Consider the following 21,074-nt stretch of genomic DNA (forward strand, 5'->3'; position numbering starts at 1 on the left):
TGGTTTTGGTTAGAGGTTTTCTTTGATACCTTTCTAGGCAATTTAAACTTCAGAGGTTATTCTCCGCGCACCATATCTATTTCCTGTTATTGAAGAAAAGATATTTCCTTCATAGTTTGTCCATCCATCTTAAAGGACTGCCATTGTCAAGCAGCTCATCAGGGTCAGGGTTGTATAGTAGCAGAAGGGCAAAGCAACCCAGATGTGCTTTTTTCTAACAATCCATGTCCTGCAGCTCATCCTGTGGATCCCCAGATGTTTGTTGAATGTGTTCTTGGGCTACCCCAGTGTTATTGATTCCTAGGTTGGTTGTGCTGTGAACGCTACACCCCATAGAGAGGCGCCTGGGGTCATTACCGGGTGACACAGCCAGCTTATCAGCCACGCTGTGATGGTGACATTTTCTTTACTGTGTAATGGAACTTTGGGAATAATTAGCTACATGCTTCAGCTACCGCCACCTACAGCGACGTTGCTTCCATCCGGCTCTATTTGTCTTTTTTTTTCCAGCGACTCTGCGTGCACTCATCCGTGCTTATTTTGTATTCATACATTAAATAAATGATAACAGTGCATTCATTCGTGTATGCAAATGTTTGTTCGCGGATGTGCTCATTCCTGTGGCTTTCAGAGGAGACAACAGAGACGTTGCAGCGCCGTTATTTTGCCAGTGTTACTGATGCATACGGCCAATTATTTAATTAGATGTTATAATGGTATTTAATGAAACAGCTCGCTTTTCCTTACCTCACCTCGGCTCACCCAGATCCATCCCAACAATCCACGCCGTGGCTGTTACCTAGGGCTGGGCAATATATTGATATCATATTGATATTGTGATATGAGACTAGATATCTTCTTAGATTTTGGATATCGTAATATCGCATATAAGTGTCTTTTCCTGGGTATAAAGGCTGCATTACAGGAAAGTAAGTAGTATGTAATTTTCTGATCTTCCCGGACTATTCTAGCTGTTCTATTATTTTTACATTACCCACTTAGTCATTATATCCACATTACTAATGATTATTTATCAATATATCATAATCGTAAATATAATTTATCTAATTTTGTAAATATTGAAAGCACCAATAGTCGACCCTACAATATTGTTGCAATATCAAAATCGAGGTATTTGATCAAAATGATCGTGATATTTGATTTTATCCATATCGCCCAGACCTACTGTTACCCCATTTCAAAAGAATACACCTCCTCGCTCCCGTGTGTAATCATCAAATTTGGTCTTCTTATATACATATAAACAGTATACAAGTTTGAAACCACCTGTTATATAGTGATGTTTTTCTTCTTTCCTTCAATAATGGCAATTTTAATATATATAAAAACAGACACCAAATGTATTATCTACATTTGAAATCATTTTTGCCCCAAAAGAAAAATAATTAAATGATTCCGTTTAGCCCCCACAGTGTTGCATGACGGGGTAATCGTGCACTAATACTCTTGATCAATATTGAACCACAGCGGTGCAATTGGGCTCTAAATAATTTATTTTGGGAATCCATCTTTCTTTAGGCCCTCTGCAGTCTACTCAGTGGTTAGATCGAATAGGGGTAAACTGTGATTTGTCAATATGTTCAACTGATATTCCCTGATCTAATTCAAATAGTGCCAACCCACGCTAACCTTCTGTTTTGATTGTGAAGTTTGAAGAAGAGCTCTGCTAAAGCAACATGTTGCCTGTTAATTCCAGCTTGTCATAGGCATTATTGTGCACTCGACACCGTCTGAAACAGGAAACCTGTTCCCGTTCTTATCTGCACACATTTAAATGCTATATTTTCTTTTACCAATGGCTGGTGATTTCTTCTATTTGTATTGAACTGCTGCTCAGAGCTATCTTTGTCTCTTTCTGCCCTTTCAATTGTCAGTCTGGTTGAACCATTGTACATCGTTTTGTTCTCCACGTACAAAACATTTTTATTTATTTTTTTTGCAAACGCTTCATGCAAAATAACATCTATTTTTTAAAGCGGACTTTCTACAACCTAAAAGCATGAAAGAATATAGAGTAGTCCTCTAGGCCATCTGATTGTACCGAATAAAGCTTTTCTGGCAGGCGATTCCAACTTTTTGAACGGTAGTGTGTAGATAGATAGATGGATGCATAATTCAAGACTTTGCTGAACTCTTTTGAACAAAGTAAGACAAGTGCATACTTTACATTCTTAATAAGACGGTGTCCTTGTGAATATTGAGGCCTTAACAATGGCGCTGTTAATGTTATTCTCCATCCATCCATTAAGCTACTTAGGAACGCAGACATGCGTCAGTCATATATCAGCATGCTTATGATGACTTCCATGTTTTGACAGCATTGGAATGGATGGCCATTAAGCCACAAACATGGAGCCAGCAGAGTGTGTTGGATGCATTCGGAATATTAATTGTGTTTATTCACTGTCATGACTCAGCTGTGTTAACGAATCCAATAAGCTTGTAAGCCTACAGTAGGTACTTGAAGGGACAGTGCTGTACAAGGACATATGTATATTACGGAACATATGGAAGAGGGGCCATAATCTCTCTTTTCATTTATTGGATTACCTTTTGCTAGACGATCACATGCTCATCATAGTGGGACATTTAGGAATCCTAGTGCTTTTTATATAAATTCTAAAAACATAGTTCACCAATTTTAGGAGACAAAAAGTAATTCACTTTATAGACTTACATGAAAGTGATCATATTTAAAAAAAAATTATGTTTACAGTAGGGCTGTTAAAGTTAATGCATTAACGCAAATTCATTTTAACGCCACTAATTTCTTTAACGCATTAACGCTAATGACCTTTTGGAGGTTGTAGTGGGCTCAGTTTTAAAGCTAGAGTGGAGATACTGGTATCATATCATCTTGTCGCGAAGGAGGTTAGATAACGATAAAGATCATTTTTGGCAAGGAAAAACTTGTGCTTGGGGTAACCACGAGTCTCCCCCCCCCCACACTTTACAGACATGCCCACTTGCAGTTTTGGACAAGTCATAGTCAAGTCTGGACAATATTTGTCATTGTTTTGTGTTGTTAATTGATTTCCAATAATACATATATACATACATTTGCATAAAGCAAACATATTTACCCACTCCCATGTTGATAAGAGTATTAAATACATGACAAATCTCCCTTTAAGGTACATTTTGAACAGATAAAAAATGTGCAATTAATCATAGACAATCATGCGATTAATCGCAAATAAATAGTTTAATCGATTGACAGCCCTAGTCTACAGACATTAACAGACATTTGGTATCTGCCCTGGTAATGCTCCGTCAAGCCTTTAACAGAGCCAGTATTTGCTTGTTACAGACACGTTTTAGTTTCAGTTTGGTCAGTGCAAAATGCTAAAACTTTCAGACTGCTGTGTTGTGTACTTTTGTTTACTGTGCCATTTCATTTACACGTCGTGACACCGTACTTATCCGTGTGGTTGTCTGCATTGATCTATTCGCGTGTGCATGCTGTCCCATAGCTTGCACATCTGACATTCCCTGGTCCCTCATGATTGCTAGCTTAGGTTCATTAGTGCCTCCACTACCTCCGGGTCTCTGGCATTCCTCTGCAAGGTATGCTCCACATCCATGCCTTTGATCCTACCCACGCAATTCATTATTGAGACGAATTTGCAATGCATTAGCCCAGGGATTCCTTGTATATCAAATGATTCAGCTGAAGGTAGCGCACTAATCAAACCGTACCGAGTTCATGCGAGACCAGGTGTCGCGCCGAGTGACAGCAGACATCTAAAAAAGCCTACGGACTGGTTTGTCGAGAGTTATTGATGGGACGAGAGTATAGGTGGGAGGCAGAGAGAGTGGAATACAGACATAAAGAGATGATAACTATATAGAAGGAATAGCGATGATAAGGAAGGCAATGAGCCGTTTGGTCGATGGAACATTCAGTGGTTACTGCTACAGAGATCAGAGGAGGGATCTAGGCCACACGGTACATTGAACAATGAAGCCATAAGCATTCATCTTAAAATTGGTATTTAAGCATTTAATAATAAGCATGGCCTCTAATTTGAGCGCTCCACTACTGTAAAAGCTGTACTCACTGTGTGGGTCATGATACTGTATTGTACTTTTGGGACTGTTGTTCGCAACATGTGATTGAAGTGGTAAATTGAAACAATACAAAAAACGCAACAAATCTACTTAGTTAGGTTCAGGCAACAAAATGACTGGGTTAGGTTTAATAAAAAACATCATGGTTGAGCTTAAAATGACTACATAACTGAGCGTTGACTTTTAGTTTCCCACGGGACGTGAACAGCGGTCTCCTGGGGTAAAGTCCAGTGTTAGTTTGACCCATACACGAAACCCTCCCATCCGCCTTTAGTGGACTTTCTCGCTTGTTATACTCGTTATTAGACCATTGACATCATTGTTTCACTTAACTTTCATTAACGGTCACTTGATACTGTATGCTACGTCAACTGATCTGCGCGTCACTCATCGTCCGCGGACTATTTTGAATACGTTCAAGACAAACGTAATCCTAGACAAAATATGTTCCTCTACCAACGTCATTAAGAATGCAGTTTTAGTTGTATGGGAAAGTCATTTTTAGGAGACAGGGCTGCACAAATGGTGGTGTCATTGTGTCTTAGTAGTTGTTCCATTGTTCACTGCTTCCATGGAGCAGCTCCAGGATTTGTTTCTAGATAAGATCATCAGTACTGTCTAAGCTGTTCAGCTTAAGGAAAGACTTGTTCAAGTACAATGAAATCTGAACTCTAAAATAATTCTTAAAAAAACACTATACTGTATTGGAATTATTTTTATAGAGTGGATTTTTCCCTTTAAGGAGCCACATATAGTATTTTTTCAATGCAATACGTCTCCCTGTTTGTCATGCTCTATCACAGAAATAGTGCCGTCAGTCTCAAATGAATATGCACATATATTTCACTGGGTTTGCACAGCCCAAAACAAAGTTTCATATATAATGTATTTTCAGTTAGTTTTTGTGTGTGCGTGTGTGTGTGCGTGTGCGTGTATAAGTGCGCGCTTCTGTATCTTCTTGAGAACCAATTTGAGTTTTGGACCTTTCAAAATAGTGATTCTTTTTACACAGTACTGGCTTGTCTTTACTTTTTTTAAGGGGGTATTTTAAGAATATGGAGTTGGTCATTTTAAATTAGGTCCAGGTTAGAGAATGAATTGAGATTGGTGATGGTTAAGGATAGTGCTGAGTGATAAGGAATGAATGTGGAAAAAATGGATTGTGCAAGTACAACAATGTGTGTGTGTTCTTTAACCTCTACTTTTATCTCACTGATTCGTTTCACACTTTCACACCTTTTTTCCTGACCTAAAATTGTGACCGTTCTTTTATCTGTAATGATAGCACCTCTTGCATGTTATTACATCATGTCCCTTGCCCTACATGAACTGGACAAGCTCGGTTCAGGCGTCAAGACAAGCCCCATGTGTTGGTTGTAGTGTCTGGTGTGCTCGGCATGTTTTAAAAGCCCATGGTGTGGATGTGTGTGTGTGTGTGTGTGTGTGTGTGTGTGTGTGTGTGTGTGTGTGTGTGTCCTTGATGGATGATCCCACAGGGACATTCCAACAGGGGCCACATCTACACATATTGATGAGGTTAGCTCTCGGTATGACATAGCCTTTATACGCACGGTCTCAATTAGTTGCGAAAAAGCCGACATTTTGCAAGCGTATGTTTGCTCTACATCTCTCTTCATCCTCATACTGTACCACACACAACCCCCTCCACATGCTTGCTTATTTATCATCTTCATGCACACATACACAAGACTCCCCACAGGACTCGTGATTGCAGCTCGACTATTTTGTATTCATACGAGAGAGTCTCGGCACTCTCTATTTCTCCCCCTCTGTTTCTCTCATATGAATACAAAATAATTTAGGCAGAATCAAAAGAGACCTGCGGAATCTTTTTTTTCCATCCCTCTCTTCCGCATCTCATCTCCTCGCGGCGATTCCTCCGACACTCGATTGAGCTACTTTATCTCGTTAAGAAGGGGACGAGTGTAAAGGAGAGCCCTCAGCCGTAAACTTCAAAACACGGCTTTCTATGATTCCACAAAACGTTAACCGCACACAAATGTCCTCTACTTCTCTCAACCTGTAGTTTGATTCATCCCTCATGTACACCACCCACGAATACGTGGAGAAGTTGTCTTTAAACGGATTTCCCCTACTCGAAGCTAACACTTCTCTTCCCAGTTCCTCTGCAGCGAACAACTTCGGATGACTAGCTGTGAAGCATTTAGCAAGTGCGAACCTGCACATACACTCTGCTCTCTTTTAGAGGTAGCTGTGGCAGCAGCGTCTTCCTCAGAGACAAATAGGGAATGGCCTTAAAGAACAGTCTAAATAAAGACAACCAGGAGGATTGGTTCCATTAAAAGAAAAGTGTAGTCTGCATGCCCTACTCGTGTTCCACCAAGACCTTTTGAGTAAAAGAATATTTTTCCATGGCAGTACCAAGATCTTTTCTTGGCACCATTCTGCATCACTCTTATCCCATCTCTCCATCTTCTCTTTTTCACTATCTCCTTATCCCGCCCTCCCAGCCTTCACTCCCAGATAGTGACAAGGAGAGATAGGCTATTTAGATCTTGTATAAAAGGAACCAATTATCCTAACATGCAGCCCACGTCCATCCTATCCATCCGACCGCTCAGCAGAAAAATCCCTCCATCCTTCAGAGCTTCCTCTGCTCTCCATCAACCTCTTATCCTCCTGCCATCGTCCTCTTCTTCCAGCGGCCCGGCAATGATTAACGTTGGTCTTGTTTTTGTTCCCTCCCTCGCCTTCTGCTTTCCCTCAATGTACGTCTTGCTTTCCACCCACCTTTCCATCTTCCTTTTAACACATAAATCTGGAAGTAGAACACGATGTCGTTGGGGGGTGTCTGACAGTCCTGAAGGTTGCATTAGCACTAGAGATCCGTCAGCACACGAGCGTGGATCCGACACGTGACCCTTTGCTGGATTCCAAACATTGCTCATGCAAATTCCCAGAACCATCTGTTACTCACTCACATCCTCAGTGCTGTATCGATGCACATCGATGCACATATGCACATTGATAGTCAATGCAGGAAGGCACATACCTTTACATATATTAGAAAACATGCTCTTTTTGTTTTACTTATGCTGGTAAATCCTGTGAAACACTTCAGCATCTCCTGTCTCTAGGGTATGTGGAGGTGGAGGATAGGTGAAAAGAGCGTAGTACCTAAGGGTTTCATAGCAGCATTTGCATAACAAGCATCTGACTGCCTGAGGCGCTGACATGACAGGGATGGAGGTCTTTGAACATTAGCTTTGGTTGCTGGAAGTAGAGGGATGGTAGTGGGAGATACACACCACAATAACTATCACCAGAATTGAATTATGTTTATCATATAATACCATAGCATACCCAGAGGCCACCTAAAACGAATATTTTCCGTCATTGACGGAAAAGTCTGAAGGCCTTGAAGGATTAGAGGCCTTTCAGCGTGTCTGTAACCATACGGGTCACAGATCGGTGCCGGGGCTGCTGGATTTCCTCCCGGTGAAGTGCTTGCATGATCGGCAAATCCCACGTTCAGAGACAATCTCTAGTGTGGCAGGTTCAGCCTTCAGAACAAAATGAAAATGAACATGAGAAATCGTCTGTCGCAGCCGTGTGTGCCACTGTCTCAGTCCAAAAGTCAAAATGTATCGAAAAAAGGTAGATGTAATCATTTCCAAAATTCACAACATAGTTTAAAGGAGTCTGTTTGTAACTTCTTACACATATAAATCAATCCGGGTCGGTGTCCCATGCGCGCTCACGTGTGGCTACGCTGTTCAGACAAGAAACGTTATTGTCTCCAACCAAAACTCCGGTGTCTCCCCTGTTCCTTCTGACCACGGTCGGGAGGCTGAGGCAGGAAAAGCCAACACTAGAAGTTGCATTGATTCATGGAGAGACCTTCGTCTGGTCAGCTAACATTACTGCCAAGCAGGTGAAATATAGAGTGATATTGTGGTTTTAGCTGACATGTGTCGCCTCACTGTTTTGAGCGATGCTTGTTCATGTCTATGTAGAGTGAGCACAAGTGCGAGCCCGACGCTGACTTTCGTTGACTTAACGGCCACAGGTGTCTCTGTTAACAAGCATTTCTGATTCTTACAAACAGTCCCTTTAACTACCAAAATATTCAGATTCAATCCATATTTGTATCCATAAATGACGGACAATGAGAAAGTCAAATGCAACCACTGAACAGTATCCAGTAAACAGTAAACCTGGACTGGTAATAGAGAATGTTTAAACATTTGGGAAGGAGCACTGCAGAATATCAAACACATTTTTCATTATTTTTTACCTACACGTAAGGGTTTGGCCAACTGTAGATAAATCAGTCAATGTTTTTGTTGATGTCATCTTTGCAGAAAAGACATTTGACATGTTTCACTTGAATTTGATCTATTTCTGCAGATTTAATTTAACAGATAATAAAAAAAAAAAGAAAAGGTTTGGCACCTTGTACTTGGGAGCTGCCAAGGAGAACCGCTGTCTTCTCCTGGTGCATTTCAGGCTCCATTGCCCTTCTCAAATGCTCCTCAGCAGTAGTTGCTAAAAGAATGATCACTTTTACACTCCCATTTTTTGGATACAAACCACTGAGTTGTTGACACCCATCTCTCTGATCTTTAAGCTGCTGCCACCCTAAAACAAAAGAAATGTCTGTCTTGATTCTCCGCGCCACACGAGAGAACACAGATGTGTGCCTTGCAATTTCAGTTTAGTAAGCAAATCACAGTTGTTTGTCTGTGAGGCCCAGAGTAGTAAACAGGTTAAGCTTGCTCTCTCTTCTATTTCCTCTAACAGCTCATATTTATTAGCACCGTGTTGCTGTTTTTTTATTTATATTATTTTCATTCACAGCTCTGAGTGATTATTGTATAGTATAGGGTATTATTAATGCTTCAGTGAATATTAGCAGGAGAACTGTAAGCAGAGGAACAGCTACATAGAATAGGATTAGTATTTACGCTAGTTTTTTCTTTGATGAAAGTTGGAAACATGCGACGTGCTGCTTCACAGAGATAAGGAGGTTAATACTGTATGTATGCATGTCTCTCTCGCTGCATCTGTTTACCAGGCTCGGATGCTAATGTACGCCCGTGTAATGCAGCATACCCTTCAAATATACCTATCAGTGTACATTTGCGTGAACATAAACTCGTGCACCTGTCTGCATCTGTTTGTTTTATGCGCGCTTCTTTCACGGGCATTGCAACAGGACTTGTCAAGTAGGTTATGTACAGTATCCACACACGCAGCACATTGTTGGGTAGCCCCTGGCTGCTGCTCACACATCAGACAGTATGGGGATCGGAGTCTGACACCAATTATGCAGAAACGGTGGGAACTTGTTGCTAAACCCGACATATCAGTGGGTTGCTGTTTCTCCTCTGCATCATCTGTAGCTCAAGGCTCTACGTGTGTGTGTGTGTGTGTAAAGGGACGAGGATGCTAAAAGCCCCAAAAATACCATGAGGACAGAGATTACCATTAATTTAAAATTATATTTTGAGAAAATGACTACTGGACAGATTTATAATGAGTGTAAGACAAAGTAATAGAATAAACAGAGCTCTACAGACTGCTCTCTTTATAATAATAAAAAAAGTGCTAGATGAGCATTTTATTACAACAAGTGTTGTTTGCTTTATATTAAAATTGAAATGATTGAAACATGAGGGAGAGTCATGAATTCCCCTTGGGGTAACACTGTTTTCATTGAGTTTTCATAATGAAATAATTTTCATAATAAATTTGATATGAACTTTTTGAATCATTTTGAAGTTACAAATGCATTTCCATAAGGTTGGGCTGTCTTTGTTGTATAATTTGTAGGGCTGTCAATCGATTAAAGTATTTAATCGCGATTAATCGCCCTTGTCCATAGTTAATTGCAAACTAATTGCACATTTTTTATCTGTTCAAAATGTACCTTAAAGGGAGATTTGTCAAGTATTTAATACTCTTATCAACATGGGAGTGGGCAAATATACTTGCTTTATGTAAATGTATGTATATATTTTGTATTGGAAATCAATTAACAACACAAAACGATGACAAATATTGTCCAGAAGCCCTCACAGGTACTGCATTTAGCATAAAACAATACGCACAAATCATAACATGGCAAACTCAAGCCCAACAGGCAACAACAGCTGTCAGTGTGTCAGTGTGCTGACTTGACTATGACTTGCCCCAAACTGCATGTGATTATCATAAAGTGGGCATGTCTGTAAAGGGGAGACTCGTGGGTACCCATAGAACGCATTTTCATTCACATATCTTAAGGTCAGAGGTCAAGGGACCCATTTTGACCCCTTTCCTTCACGACATTCTCGCATGGCATGGTTGGCACCAATGGATTCCTTATGTTTTCGGGTTTCATATGATGCCAGTATCTTCACTCTACCTTTATAACTGAGCAGCTACAACCTCCAAAAGATCGATTGCGTTAAAGAAATTAGAAGCGTTTAAACAAATTTGCATTAGCGCGTTATTATTGCGTTAACTTTGACAGCCCTAGTCATTGTGTTTGAAAATGTGTTACTGTTAAAGTTTTAATTATAATACCAGTGAGTGGTGTTCCCCGTTGAGCTCATTTTCACCCAACTTATTGAAGTGTCTCAGTGTCTCTGTGTGGCATGCGTGCAAGGTATCACACATCATCCAAGTAGAGCTTTTGAAGCAACATTAGAGACAATGTTTTCTTTTGCTGTCAGAAATTTGGGGAGGGGAAAAAAACAATGTTGTTTTGATAAACGCTTTGTGTGTGAATCAGGTGAGTCAGGTTCAGTTCAACAAATTGTTTTCTTTTATTTTGAGTACATCTTCATCTCAGTGCGTTCCACTGTTTTCTCTTATTTTGAAGGCATTCAAGACAGCAGGGAAAAAAAGATCTAAGGGGCAAATTAAATGAGCCGACATAAACATTTTTATAATTTCTTGTAAGTGTTTGCTGCAGGATAAAGCTGCTGTTTGTCTTTAAATACGTCCTTTATATTGAGTGGCCAATGTCAACATTACCACCCGTCCCTCATTTGCTCTAAAATACCATTTTCTTTCCCTTTTAGTCCTGCTGAGCCTCTCCAAATCACATACGTAAACATGCTCACACTCCCAGCAATATATCATTATAAATCCACTGCATTGAGGATGGCGCGCTTGCACACATAAACACAAACACACACACACACGTACACAACTACAGTGAAATTCACATCCAGTGGACCACCAGCTGGCTGACAGCTGTCTGTGCCAAAGTGAAGGGTAGATATTTTGACAGCATCATCTTTCTGATGTCTAGACTGAAACCATTAAATGCCGTGGCAGCCGTATCTGCTTGACTGACGTTGTGGAACATCCATTGAATGCTCTGGATCTGGCGTCTGTGATTCCCTTTAAAATGCTATTTGTTTCCCTCTTTTATACTTGCCCCTTAACCGTGTTTTTGTCTTTTTTTTTCCTATTCGTATTGTCTCCTTTAATCACGGTAAATCTTTGTTTTCATTGATTCTTAAATAAATACTCAGTAGTTTGATTAAATCAAGTAGTGCCCTCCTCTTCCTCAGTTCTGACTCATCCTTTTTTACATTTTAGCAATATTAAATTGTATTTTTAAAAGCCTAGATTTGTTTCCCCCTTTCTTTACCTTTCTGCTTTTTTATAATATTTAATTTTAGTCTCCATATAATACAAATAAAATACTGAATCTTGATAAAAACCTTTTGAAAAGACGGAGCAAGAATTTTACCAATCCCCAATGAATGGAGCCTAATTTTTTCTTTTGACTAAAGCTGTTTATGGAAAAGCTGCAAGATATGGACTTCTGCTCCAATTAACTTCCATTAAAAAGGACCTAAGGTCTGTTTGAACAAAATGGAATGCAAATAGGAGGCGTCAATAGTCAGAGCTTTAATATTTCTGTGAGAAAACAAACCGCTCTTTGTCTTGCTTTCTGTAAGGCTGAATTGTAAAAAGGGGTTGCGTGGGGTTGAAAGCATAAATATATCAGAAGGTGTGTCATCTATCAACTGTCATGGCCTCTAAAGGATCTTGTCTTTGTCTTTAACAGTATGCATTTCCTGGTTTACCACACGGAGGAGGTCCACGATGTGCTTCGGATCTGGGACGGGCCCCATGATGGAGGGGTCTTGCTGAGGGAGCTGAGTGGCTCAGTGGTTCCTCTGGACGCCCACAGCACCTTCAACACCGTCAGCCTGCAGTTCACCACCGATTTCTTCACTAGCAAGCAGGGCTTCGCTCTGCAGTTCTCTGGTGAGGAGGGAGGATGGTGGGAGGGAGGTGAAAGGAATGTTAGATGAACTTGGGTTGATGACTGGGTGGTAACTGGGTGCAGAGAGAGACCCACTTTTCATCATGTAACTGCGGATCATTTTCATGTCGATGATTGAGTCTCCTCATGCTCCTTCAGTCTCCACTGCAACCTCCTGCAATGACCCGGGCATGCCTGCTAACGGGACCCGCGGCGGCGACAGCAAGGAGCCCGGGGACCATGTGGTGTTCCAGTGTGATCCTGGCTACATCCTGCAGGGGGCCAACAGGATCACCTGCACGGAGATCAACGGTCGCTTCTTCTGGCAGCCAGACCCTCCTACATGCACAGGTACTACCAAAGCATGCAATCATCGGTTATGGCTAACCACGGTGCATGGATTATGATCAGAACTAGCCTGAATGTTGTCACATAGCTGCTGCTGGGTAATAAGAACACGTAGGACATGCAGGTTTTTATATATACACCCATTTTTTAAGGAAATATAATATATTCTTTCAATTTCTTTGTGTAAACTTTACGTGGTTTTATGAGATTTAAAATGATATAAGTAGCAAAGACAGAAGATAAAAAAATAAAAAAATCACCTCTCTTCACTGGTCTGAAAACAGGTAGACAATACAGATTCCTAACATGATTACTTAACAGACTCCTTAAGTGAATCTTAAGTGGCAAACCCGATTGCCTCGTTCCCTAGACGTTTCCCGAAGTCACTGCAGCAGACATAGAGATCTGATTATCCTGCCTCTCAATAGCAACACAGACCTCTCAGTCAGACCGCTACTCCTTCACAGTCTTTGTTTTTTTTCTATATATATATATATATATATATGATCACACTCGGTGCTCTGCAAAACAATGTGAATTAACAATGGCAATTAAGACCTTGTAATTAGCTGCCTTGTTTAATTAGTGCTTAGCTTAATTAGTTTGATAATGTCCTCGGTGCGGGGTTGGGCAGGACACCTCTCTGACAGTTACAGGTGAGATTATGGTAAGCAGTGTCAATGGGCATTAGCTACGTCTCAATTAAACGTCTGTCACTACGACTTCCTATGGGGAAGCCATATATCATATACAGCAGGCAGTGTTGGGCAAGCTACTTGGAAAGTGCAGCGAGCTAAGATACCAGTTACTCTACAATAAATGAGGCTTCAATACACTGAAGCTAACCCTAGAGACATTCGGCAAGCTGAGGTACAGCAACATGGCAGAAGTAGTTTAACTACATTGGAGCTATTTTTTTTTTTTTACTTTGAGCCAACTTCATTCCAAGTCAGTGCTCTTAGGCCTAATCTATAATAATTGAATAATATAAATAATAATATAATATAAATTATAGTATATTACACACTCATCCATGGGCAATCGTGCACCTTAATACCATAATTGAGTTTCAGAAATGCTTGGGGAAATTGTAGCTTGTGTGGTTGCTACCTCACTACTTGATCAATAAAAGAGCTAAGCTTACTGAGAAGCTATTTGATTCAGAAAACAGAGATGCAACTTGTAGCACCGCTACTGCACAAAACTGCAGGAGATTATGAATAGCAGTTAAAAAAATGCATTTGCGACTTTGAAAGTTGGTGTTTCTTCAAACATTTGGAAAATGTGTGTAGCTAGGCCGACTGTTTTTGTGTACTTTTTAATATGTCTTTTTTTAATTGATAGTGCCGTTAAAAGTTTTTGCATATGTTAGTAGTTCTATCAGTTGGTTGCCAAGCAGCTCATTTCAAGAATTTACTACATAAGAGTTTTAACAAAATAATAATAGGCTGAATAAGCAAATCATACTTTTAACAGAAAATTTAAATTGGATGAAATCCTTTAGGATTTTTGTGTTACAAAATAGTTTTTTTGGATGAATATACAATAGCTGAAAATGATAGTGTTATAAGTGTTACTGTTGTATTTACTTATCGATTTCTCCCTTTTCGTAGCTCCGTGCGGTGGCAACCTGACAGGCCCTAGTGGGCTCATTCTGTCTCCAGACTATCCTGAACCTTACCCCCATGGGAGGGAGTGTGACTGGACCGTCTCTGTCACACCGGACTACGTCATCGCTCTTAGCTTCAACCAGTAAGCTTTTAAGCACACTAATTGCAACATGTGTGTTTGAAATTGCATATTTCTATCTATTTCTAACCTATTGTATACATCCGTACACAATGCAAACACTATGATGCCAGTGAAGTTTGCCACAACTCCAAATGTTTGCGTATGTTTTATTTCCACTTCTTTAACTAGGTTCAGCTTGGAGCCCAGTTATGACTTCTTACATATCTACGATGGGCCGGACTCCCTCAGCCCCTTGCTGGGTAGTTTTTATGGCACAGACGTTCCAGAGCGCATCGAGAGCAGCCTCAACATGCTCTTCCTAGCTTTCCGCAGCGATGCTTCCCTCAGCAGCAATGGATTCGTGCTGCAGTACACAGGTGGGCACCTTTTTTTGGTTAGAAGACTGACTTGAAACACTACAATATTTAGCTAATTGGACAAATATATCAAGCTAGTGGAAACTCAGATGTTGTGTGTCTTTTGTCTGAGTTTTTCATCTCAAGCGTCTTAAGATCCTGAAAAAAAAAACAGGGAATTTGAAATAGTATGTGAAGCTTTATCCCCTAAACAATTCATGTTTTAAAATTATTCCTCTGGCAGAGTGAGAATGGATTTACCCTCTGCTGCTTATCGACCTTGCAGATTGTTTCTTTTTAACTTTCTCTTGTGTCTAGTACAAAGCGAGTGAGATTAGTGGTGTGAAAATTGCTTCAGAGGGAGAATGGGGATGTGCTGCAGCGTCCTGATCACCACCATCCCATTTGTGCTATAGTCTGCTCGGCCCGTCATTATTGATCCGTGCCTCCTCTAGTAGCCGAGTAACACATTATGAAAATGAAAAGCCGACAGCATGTGTTGCTTTTCATTTTCATAATTCTTTGTGTTGCTCTGCTCTTTTTGATCGACGCTTCGCAAGCTGCACAAAAGGCTCTTCATAAATTAGAGCAAACAGCGTGTTGTTGTCTCATGTCTGTGCTCAGCTGACCGCAGCATGTTGTTCGGGGGGACCCATATCATTTGTTCGCACGGGGCACTCTGTACTGCACACATGGTGCAGAATGATCACAGACATACTTGACAGACAGCCAGTTGGTTTAAGGATAATGCTACACATGTGTTTTCTGCGTTTGTGTTTCAGCCTCACGGGGTAACGCCTCAGTGCCTGTATGTTAAAGCCTTTTTTCTAACAAATATACAGACGCTGAACAAGCTCTAAATTAGACTGGGCATCTTCGTTAAGGGCTTCGCTTGAGAGAACAGTGTTAAATCTTCCTAAATCTTCCAGCCTCAATTAGGAGCTGTTTAAGGTATCAGACGTTTAACCAATTCCACATCGACGCTGAGCTCTCTGTTTCTTGGCTGGCGTTCAGGTGGGATTTGATCTATATAAGCAACTGATTTCGGAACGCTACCTGTTTTATGCAACGCAGACTCGTTTGCAAGCTGTACATAAACGGAGTAAAGCACTGCGTTTTGTGAAGACAGTGTTACAGAGCCCTACCCCTTAACTCACTCCTAGCAATATTGTCTGCAGTGTGTGATAGAGTGTGTGATATTGTATGGCCAATCTGGTAGAGCAGATGGACCCAGTGTGAGGCTCCGAAAAACTCCCTCTCCCCACTTCCAATTCTCCACACTAATGAACCATAACCAAATAATACATAAATTACCTCCTCAGCTTCAGACAAACAACATGGCACAAAAGCGTGTCTGGCTGCGGGTTTGGATCTGGTTGGTGAGAAAAGCAAGCGAGTTGACGACTTGGCCCGGCAAGTATCTGGTCGGACCGCTCACTGAAAATTGCATTACAAGATCTGCCTGAGGTGCTGTCAGCCTCTTTACCAAGCAGTCGTTATGTCTTTCTGTTTCCCGTGTCTCTGGCCATGTCTGATTAGGCTCTCCAGGGAAATATGTGGGCAAAAACTTGCCATGCCTGAGCCACATTTGAATAACACCCATAGACACAGACCTGGACAGATACACACATTCGAGCAACCCTCGTACTCACATCTGTCCAATCCAATCTCCTCACTAACTCCTGGGCTCATTTTCACTTCACATCACATCACTTAAACTCCGTCGAGTATTCTCCAAAACAGATGATGCCACTCGCACCATTTTCTCTCGCACCTACAAAATGTCCCGGGGCAAGTGCTTGTTAAATCGGCCATCCTCATTGCGGCGACCGACCTTCTCACCACTAGCTTGTGTCCAGGGCCAGTCCACACGTAATGCCCGCTACATCCATCACGCCTCCGCTGTCTCTTGCCAGGTGTGCTGGTTTAATGGAGGAGGCGGCGAGGGAAGGTTCGGGTCTACATCAGCCCATGAAAGGGCTCAACCTGTCTAGAGCAGGTGCCCTAGGAGACAGACCGGCAGATCACATGCTTGGCCCCGGCACTCTGTTCAGCCATGAAGGGCAGCCTCCTGTCTGGTCAGCGGGTCCCCAGCTCTCAGCTTAGAAACTAGGCATTTATCCAAGGTGTTACGTGTACATTTTATCATCAATAAATCATTAGAACATTACTTAGACATATACTTTGTTATAATTACTGTACACAGAAGAGTGATTTTGCATGAAATATGCTTGTAGAACAAAGGGAATTTGCTTTATGGTAAACAACATGAGGAGGTTGTTGTTCATAGTGCAAACTGAACCCCTCTTTAAATGGCAGATGGTAGAACAGGAAAAAAAAAAAACTAATGTTGGTCCTTTTCATTGAAGGTAGACAGGGAAGTTAACATTATAAATTCTGAGACAGGTAATGAAATAGCTTATGTAAATACCATTGTCATGAGAAAGAAGTAAAACGAAACCTTTTTTATGTCGGCATCCCAATTGACCTTCACAAATATGAATATGTGTTTCCTATTTAAAGGGATAGTGTGGGTATTTTGATGTGGGTTTGTATGAGGTACTTATCGATAGTAGGTGTATTACTTACAGGAGGTGACGGTCAATGTGCCCCCAGCATCGAGAAACAGACAGGAGCACCGGAGCAAAGCAATACAGAACTGAGGATGGGGCCGGCAGCGAAACATATTTTAGCCACCTAAAAGAAAGGTTCACCTAAAAAAAATGATATCCCTTTAAGTGCGCGCTATATTTAGAATATTTTCACCGTTCTATCTTGCCTTTCCTTCTCCTTTCCGACGGGGGAACTGAACTCAAAGTGAAACTTAGCTTTGCTGTCTCCAAAGCCAGCAGGCTCAGATGACAAAACCAGTATAGATACGTTTCACTTTCAGTTCAGTTTGCCGTCATAAAGTATTCTAAATATAGCGTACACTTACACTGATATCAAAAAATACTTTTTTCTGCCGTCCACCGCACTGTGTTGCTGTGCTCCTGTCTGTTTCTCGCTGCAGGGGGCACGCCAACTGTCATCTACGTTAAGTAATCCACCTACTATGGATAAGTACCTCATACAACCCCACTTCAAAAAACCTGAACTATCCCTTTAAAGTGTTTCCTATTTAAAGTTTGCCTTCAGTTGGTTGATATCGAGGTAACTCGGGCACATTTTTTTTCTGAGGCACTGAACTCTAAGTTGAAGTTTTCCTGATGAAAGAAAACATTTGACTCACCTTCCCTTTTGTATGTGTGCACGATAAGTCATCAAATATTGAAGTTTGCTGTGAGGCTAGAGTGAACTGTGTTTACGATTGAGCTAAATTGCTTTGGGCATTTTTCCTATGTCTATTTTAGCTGTAAGGGTGTGAAGTGTGCCAAATTGATAGGCCTCCTTTCTCACAATGCACATTTTCCATCTAAGAACAATGTGATGGTAGATTGAGCGAGACATCTTTCTTACGACCTCAGGAGTGGTGATTGATATGTGGTTAGATACAGTGTGTGTGTGTGTGTGTGTGAGTGTGTGTCGAGGCCGAGTATGTGTGTGTGCGTTCGCTAGAGAAAGCTTGCGTATGTGCATCGTCTTCTCTAGTTGACTGCACAGCGAAGTGTTGTGTGCAGTCAGCAGACCTTGGGCCAGAGCAATGCCACTCTCAATCAGCTGCCTGTCTGTCTCCCCAGCCATACATACCTCCAGCAGCCACAGATGAAAGGGCACTGTCAAGGGCTAGAGAGAAAAAGTGGCAGTCAGTGAGATATATTTACTGAAAGAGGAAAGCACAGGGTTAGGGGGGAAAAACGGGAACGTAAGCGACGAAAAAGAAAGGAAGTAAGAAATCCGAGAATATCAGGAACCTGAGGCAGAAAACAATTTCTATTCCAGTATCACTGCTGCAGCTTGATGCAAAAAATCCTTTTATTGAATACCATCACACGTTCCCTTCTGTCGCTGATTTTCCACCGTGTTACCTCTCTCCACAGAGAACCCCAGGGAGTCTTGCTTCGAGCCGGGCCTGGTGCGCAACGGGACTCGGGCGGGCACCGATCTCAAGCTGGGCTCCACCGTCACCTACCACTGCGACAGTGGCTACACACTAGAGGGAGACCCAACCCTCACTTGCATCATGGGGGGAGACGGCAAGCCGAGCTGGAACAAACCCAAACCCATCTGCATTGGTAAACACTGACATCTGGAGACGGCTGCTAGGAACACAAACCACACCACAATTATAGATTCATCACATGTAAACATGCATGTATGTATGATCATGTGGTTTTTGCGCAGAGCTATATCCTACAGGTATATGCGTAGAGCTGTGTGGGTTTTGCTAATGTCAATACATGTGAGGGGTTTAGCTTTAATTTAATCTGCAGTTTGAAGGGAGCTTCTTATTTTGCATATCTGCTCCTCACACACACACACACACGACAGAACCTGCGTCATCCTGGCTGTTCTGACATTCCCGCGACACGACTGACACACGCTGTGCATATCCCCCCTGAAAAGCTGGTAAAAGATCCCAGGCACCACCGAATATGTCTCTCACAGTGTGAAGCCTCGGTTACGTGTCAGGTGGAATGCATGTACGCAAGCAAAACGCAGTCACATACATGGGATGACACACAGATGCAAGCATGCGCAGAAACTTAAAGCAGGAGAGGAGATCCAGGGCCTCATCTCAGCCAGGCTAACCCAGAGGGACACTTGGAAAACATTGCAATTTCACTCTGGCAAACACCAGGGACATCTTCCACCCAAAACCCAATCAGACAAGAAAAGTAATTTAGGAGTAGTAGAACAGAGGGGATGGGAAAGCAGGAGGTAGGGCAGAAATGGAATCTTGCACTATTGGCTTTAGATCGTCCTACTTTGTCTGCTTCGTCTCTTCATGTCTCATCTCTGTGTGTCTCTCTCTCTAGCTCCGTGCGGTGGACAGTACTCAGGTTTTGAGGGAGTGGTCTTGTCTCCCGGTTACCCCGGCAACTACAGCAGTGCACGAACCTGTCTGTACACTGTGGTGGTGCCCAAGGATTACGGTAAGCCAAGGAAGAGCACTGTATTGCTGTGTTTTTCCGAACATATTTTTAATTGTGCATCTGTGTTTGCATCTGTGAGTGTCTACACGGGGGATAATTATGTGTGTTTAATTAAGATGCAGTTATTCTATAATGCACAGAATGCCCTTATCAGGCTCAAACTGTGCTCAAGTGCCTCACTAACATTCTACGTATTCTTTCAATGTGGAAACTAATGAGAGTAAGAAGAAAACCGTTGAGCTTTTTTCTCCCACACCTGAATATTCTTAGTGGCAGATGTGTAGGAGACAACAAGTTTGTGGTAAACTTGTAAAAGCTCCCACACATACCGTCTTCTCGACTTGCAATTAAAGTGCTTTAGTCAGATGTTTTCTGAATGCAGTTTTTATGTCTCCGTTCCGGCAACAGCCACGGTCGGAGGCTTTAAGCACGTTCGAGATGAGCCAGGCTTACACAGAATTGATCACCGGCGATTGGCGCACAATGCATGCCGGTTAGATTTACCTCCAACTTGATCCTGCCTTGCTCTGACGTCATGCTCAAGTGGGCGACGATAAACTCACGAGATCGAGGCGGCCGCAGTTTTTTAGAGCCAGGCGTCGCAGTGGCTCTCTACCGACTGCAAGACCCAGGGCATGATGGGAAACGCCTGGTCAAAGGGCTGATTGGCTCTTAGTTTGACAACAAACACCACGTGTTGTAGAAAGTCATAACTTTCTGTGTAATTGTGATATTTAACGCTAGATTGAAGGCTATTAGTCCCATGTTGTGCAGTGAAGGTTTCATCTGTTAACAAACACATCTTGTGTGCAGTTCATCTCGAACGAGCCTATTATGTTTTTGGGTTGTCCAAATCTAGCACAAACGTCCACCTGGACTCAAGGATTAACTGAACGTTTTTCACCATAACTCAAGAATTAATATGCTAATCGTGACAATTTTTCACAAATGTTTAAAAGAATAAAATAATGAAGCGATAACATTTTGGACAGACATGGACGTAAACTGAAACTTAACTGGTTGGCGGCGGCTGCATACAACCGCAAGATGGTAATTCTAGTTTTTCATATTTTCACACCCACAGCAGAATCACACAGTGATTGATGGTTCCAATATCAGTTTTTCTCTCATTGTCATACACATATTTTCACATTACTTTGGTAGAGCAATTTAATCACTATCTTACACACCAGGCATACGATATGTCTGTCTCAGACACGCACACACACACACACACACACACACACACACACACAC

At 41.7% G+C, this 21,074-nt stretch overlaps 1 protein-coding gene across 1 annotated transcript in view; it reads left to right on the forward strand.

The window, feature by feature from the left end:
* csmd2 (CUB and Sushi multiple domains 2) overlaps nucleotides 1-21,074 on the forward strand; it is a 282,555-nt gene that overhangs the window by 176,010 nt on the left and 85,471 nt on the right. Inside the window, exons 27-32 of the mRNA XM_074613264.1 lie at nucleotides 12,146-12,348; nucleotides 12,506-12,697; nucleotides 14,308-14,446; nucleotides 14,615-14,802; nucleotides 18,762-18,956; nucleotides 19,701-19,817. Of these exons, the coding sequence (XP_074469365.1) occupies nucleotides 12,146-12,348; nucleotides 12,506-12,697; nucleotides 14,308-14,446; nucleotides 14,615-14,802; nucleotides 18,762-18,956; nucleotides 19,701-19,817 (1,034 nt within the window). The remainder of the gene's footprint in view (nucleotides 1-12,145; nucleotides 12,349-12,505; nucleotides 12,698-14,307; nucleotides 14,447-14,614; nucleotides 14,803-18,761; nucleotides 18,957-19,700; nucleotides 19,818-21,074) is intronic.

Source organism: Sebastes fasciatus, chromosome 17 (genome assembly GCF_043250625.1).
Source record: "Sebastes fasciatus isolate fSebFas1 chromosome 17, fSebFas1.pri, whole genome shotgun sequence".
Classification (NCBI taxonomy): Eukaryota; Metazoa; Chordata; class Actinopteri; order Perciformes; family Sebastidae; genus Sebastes; species Sebastes fasciatus.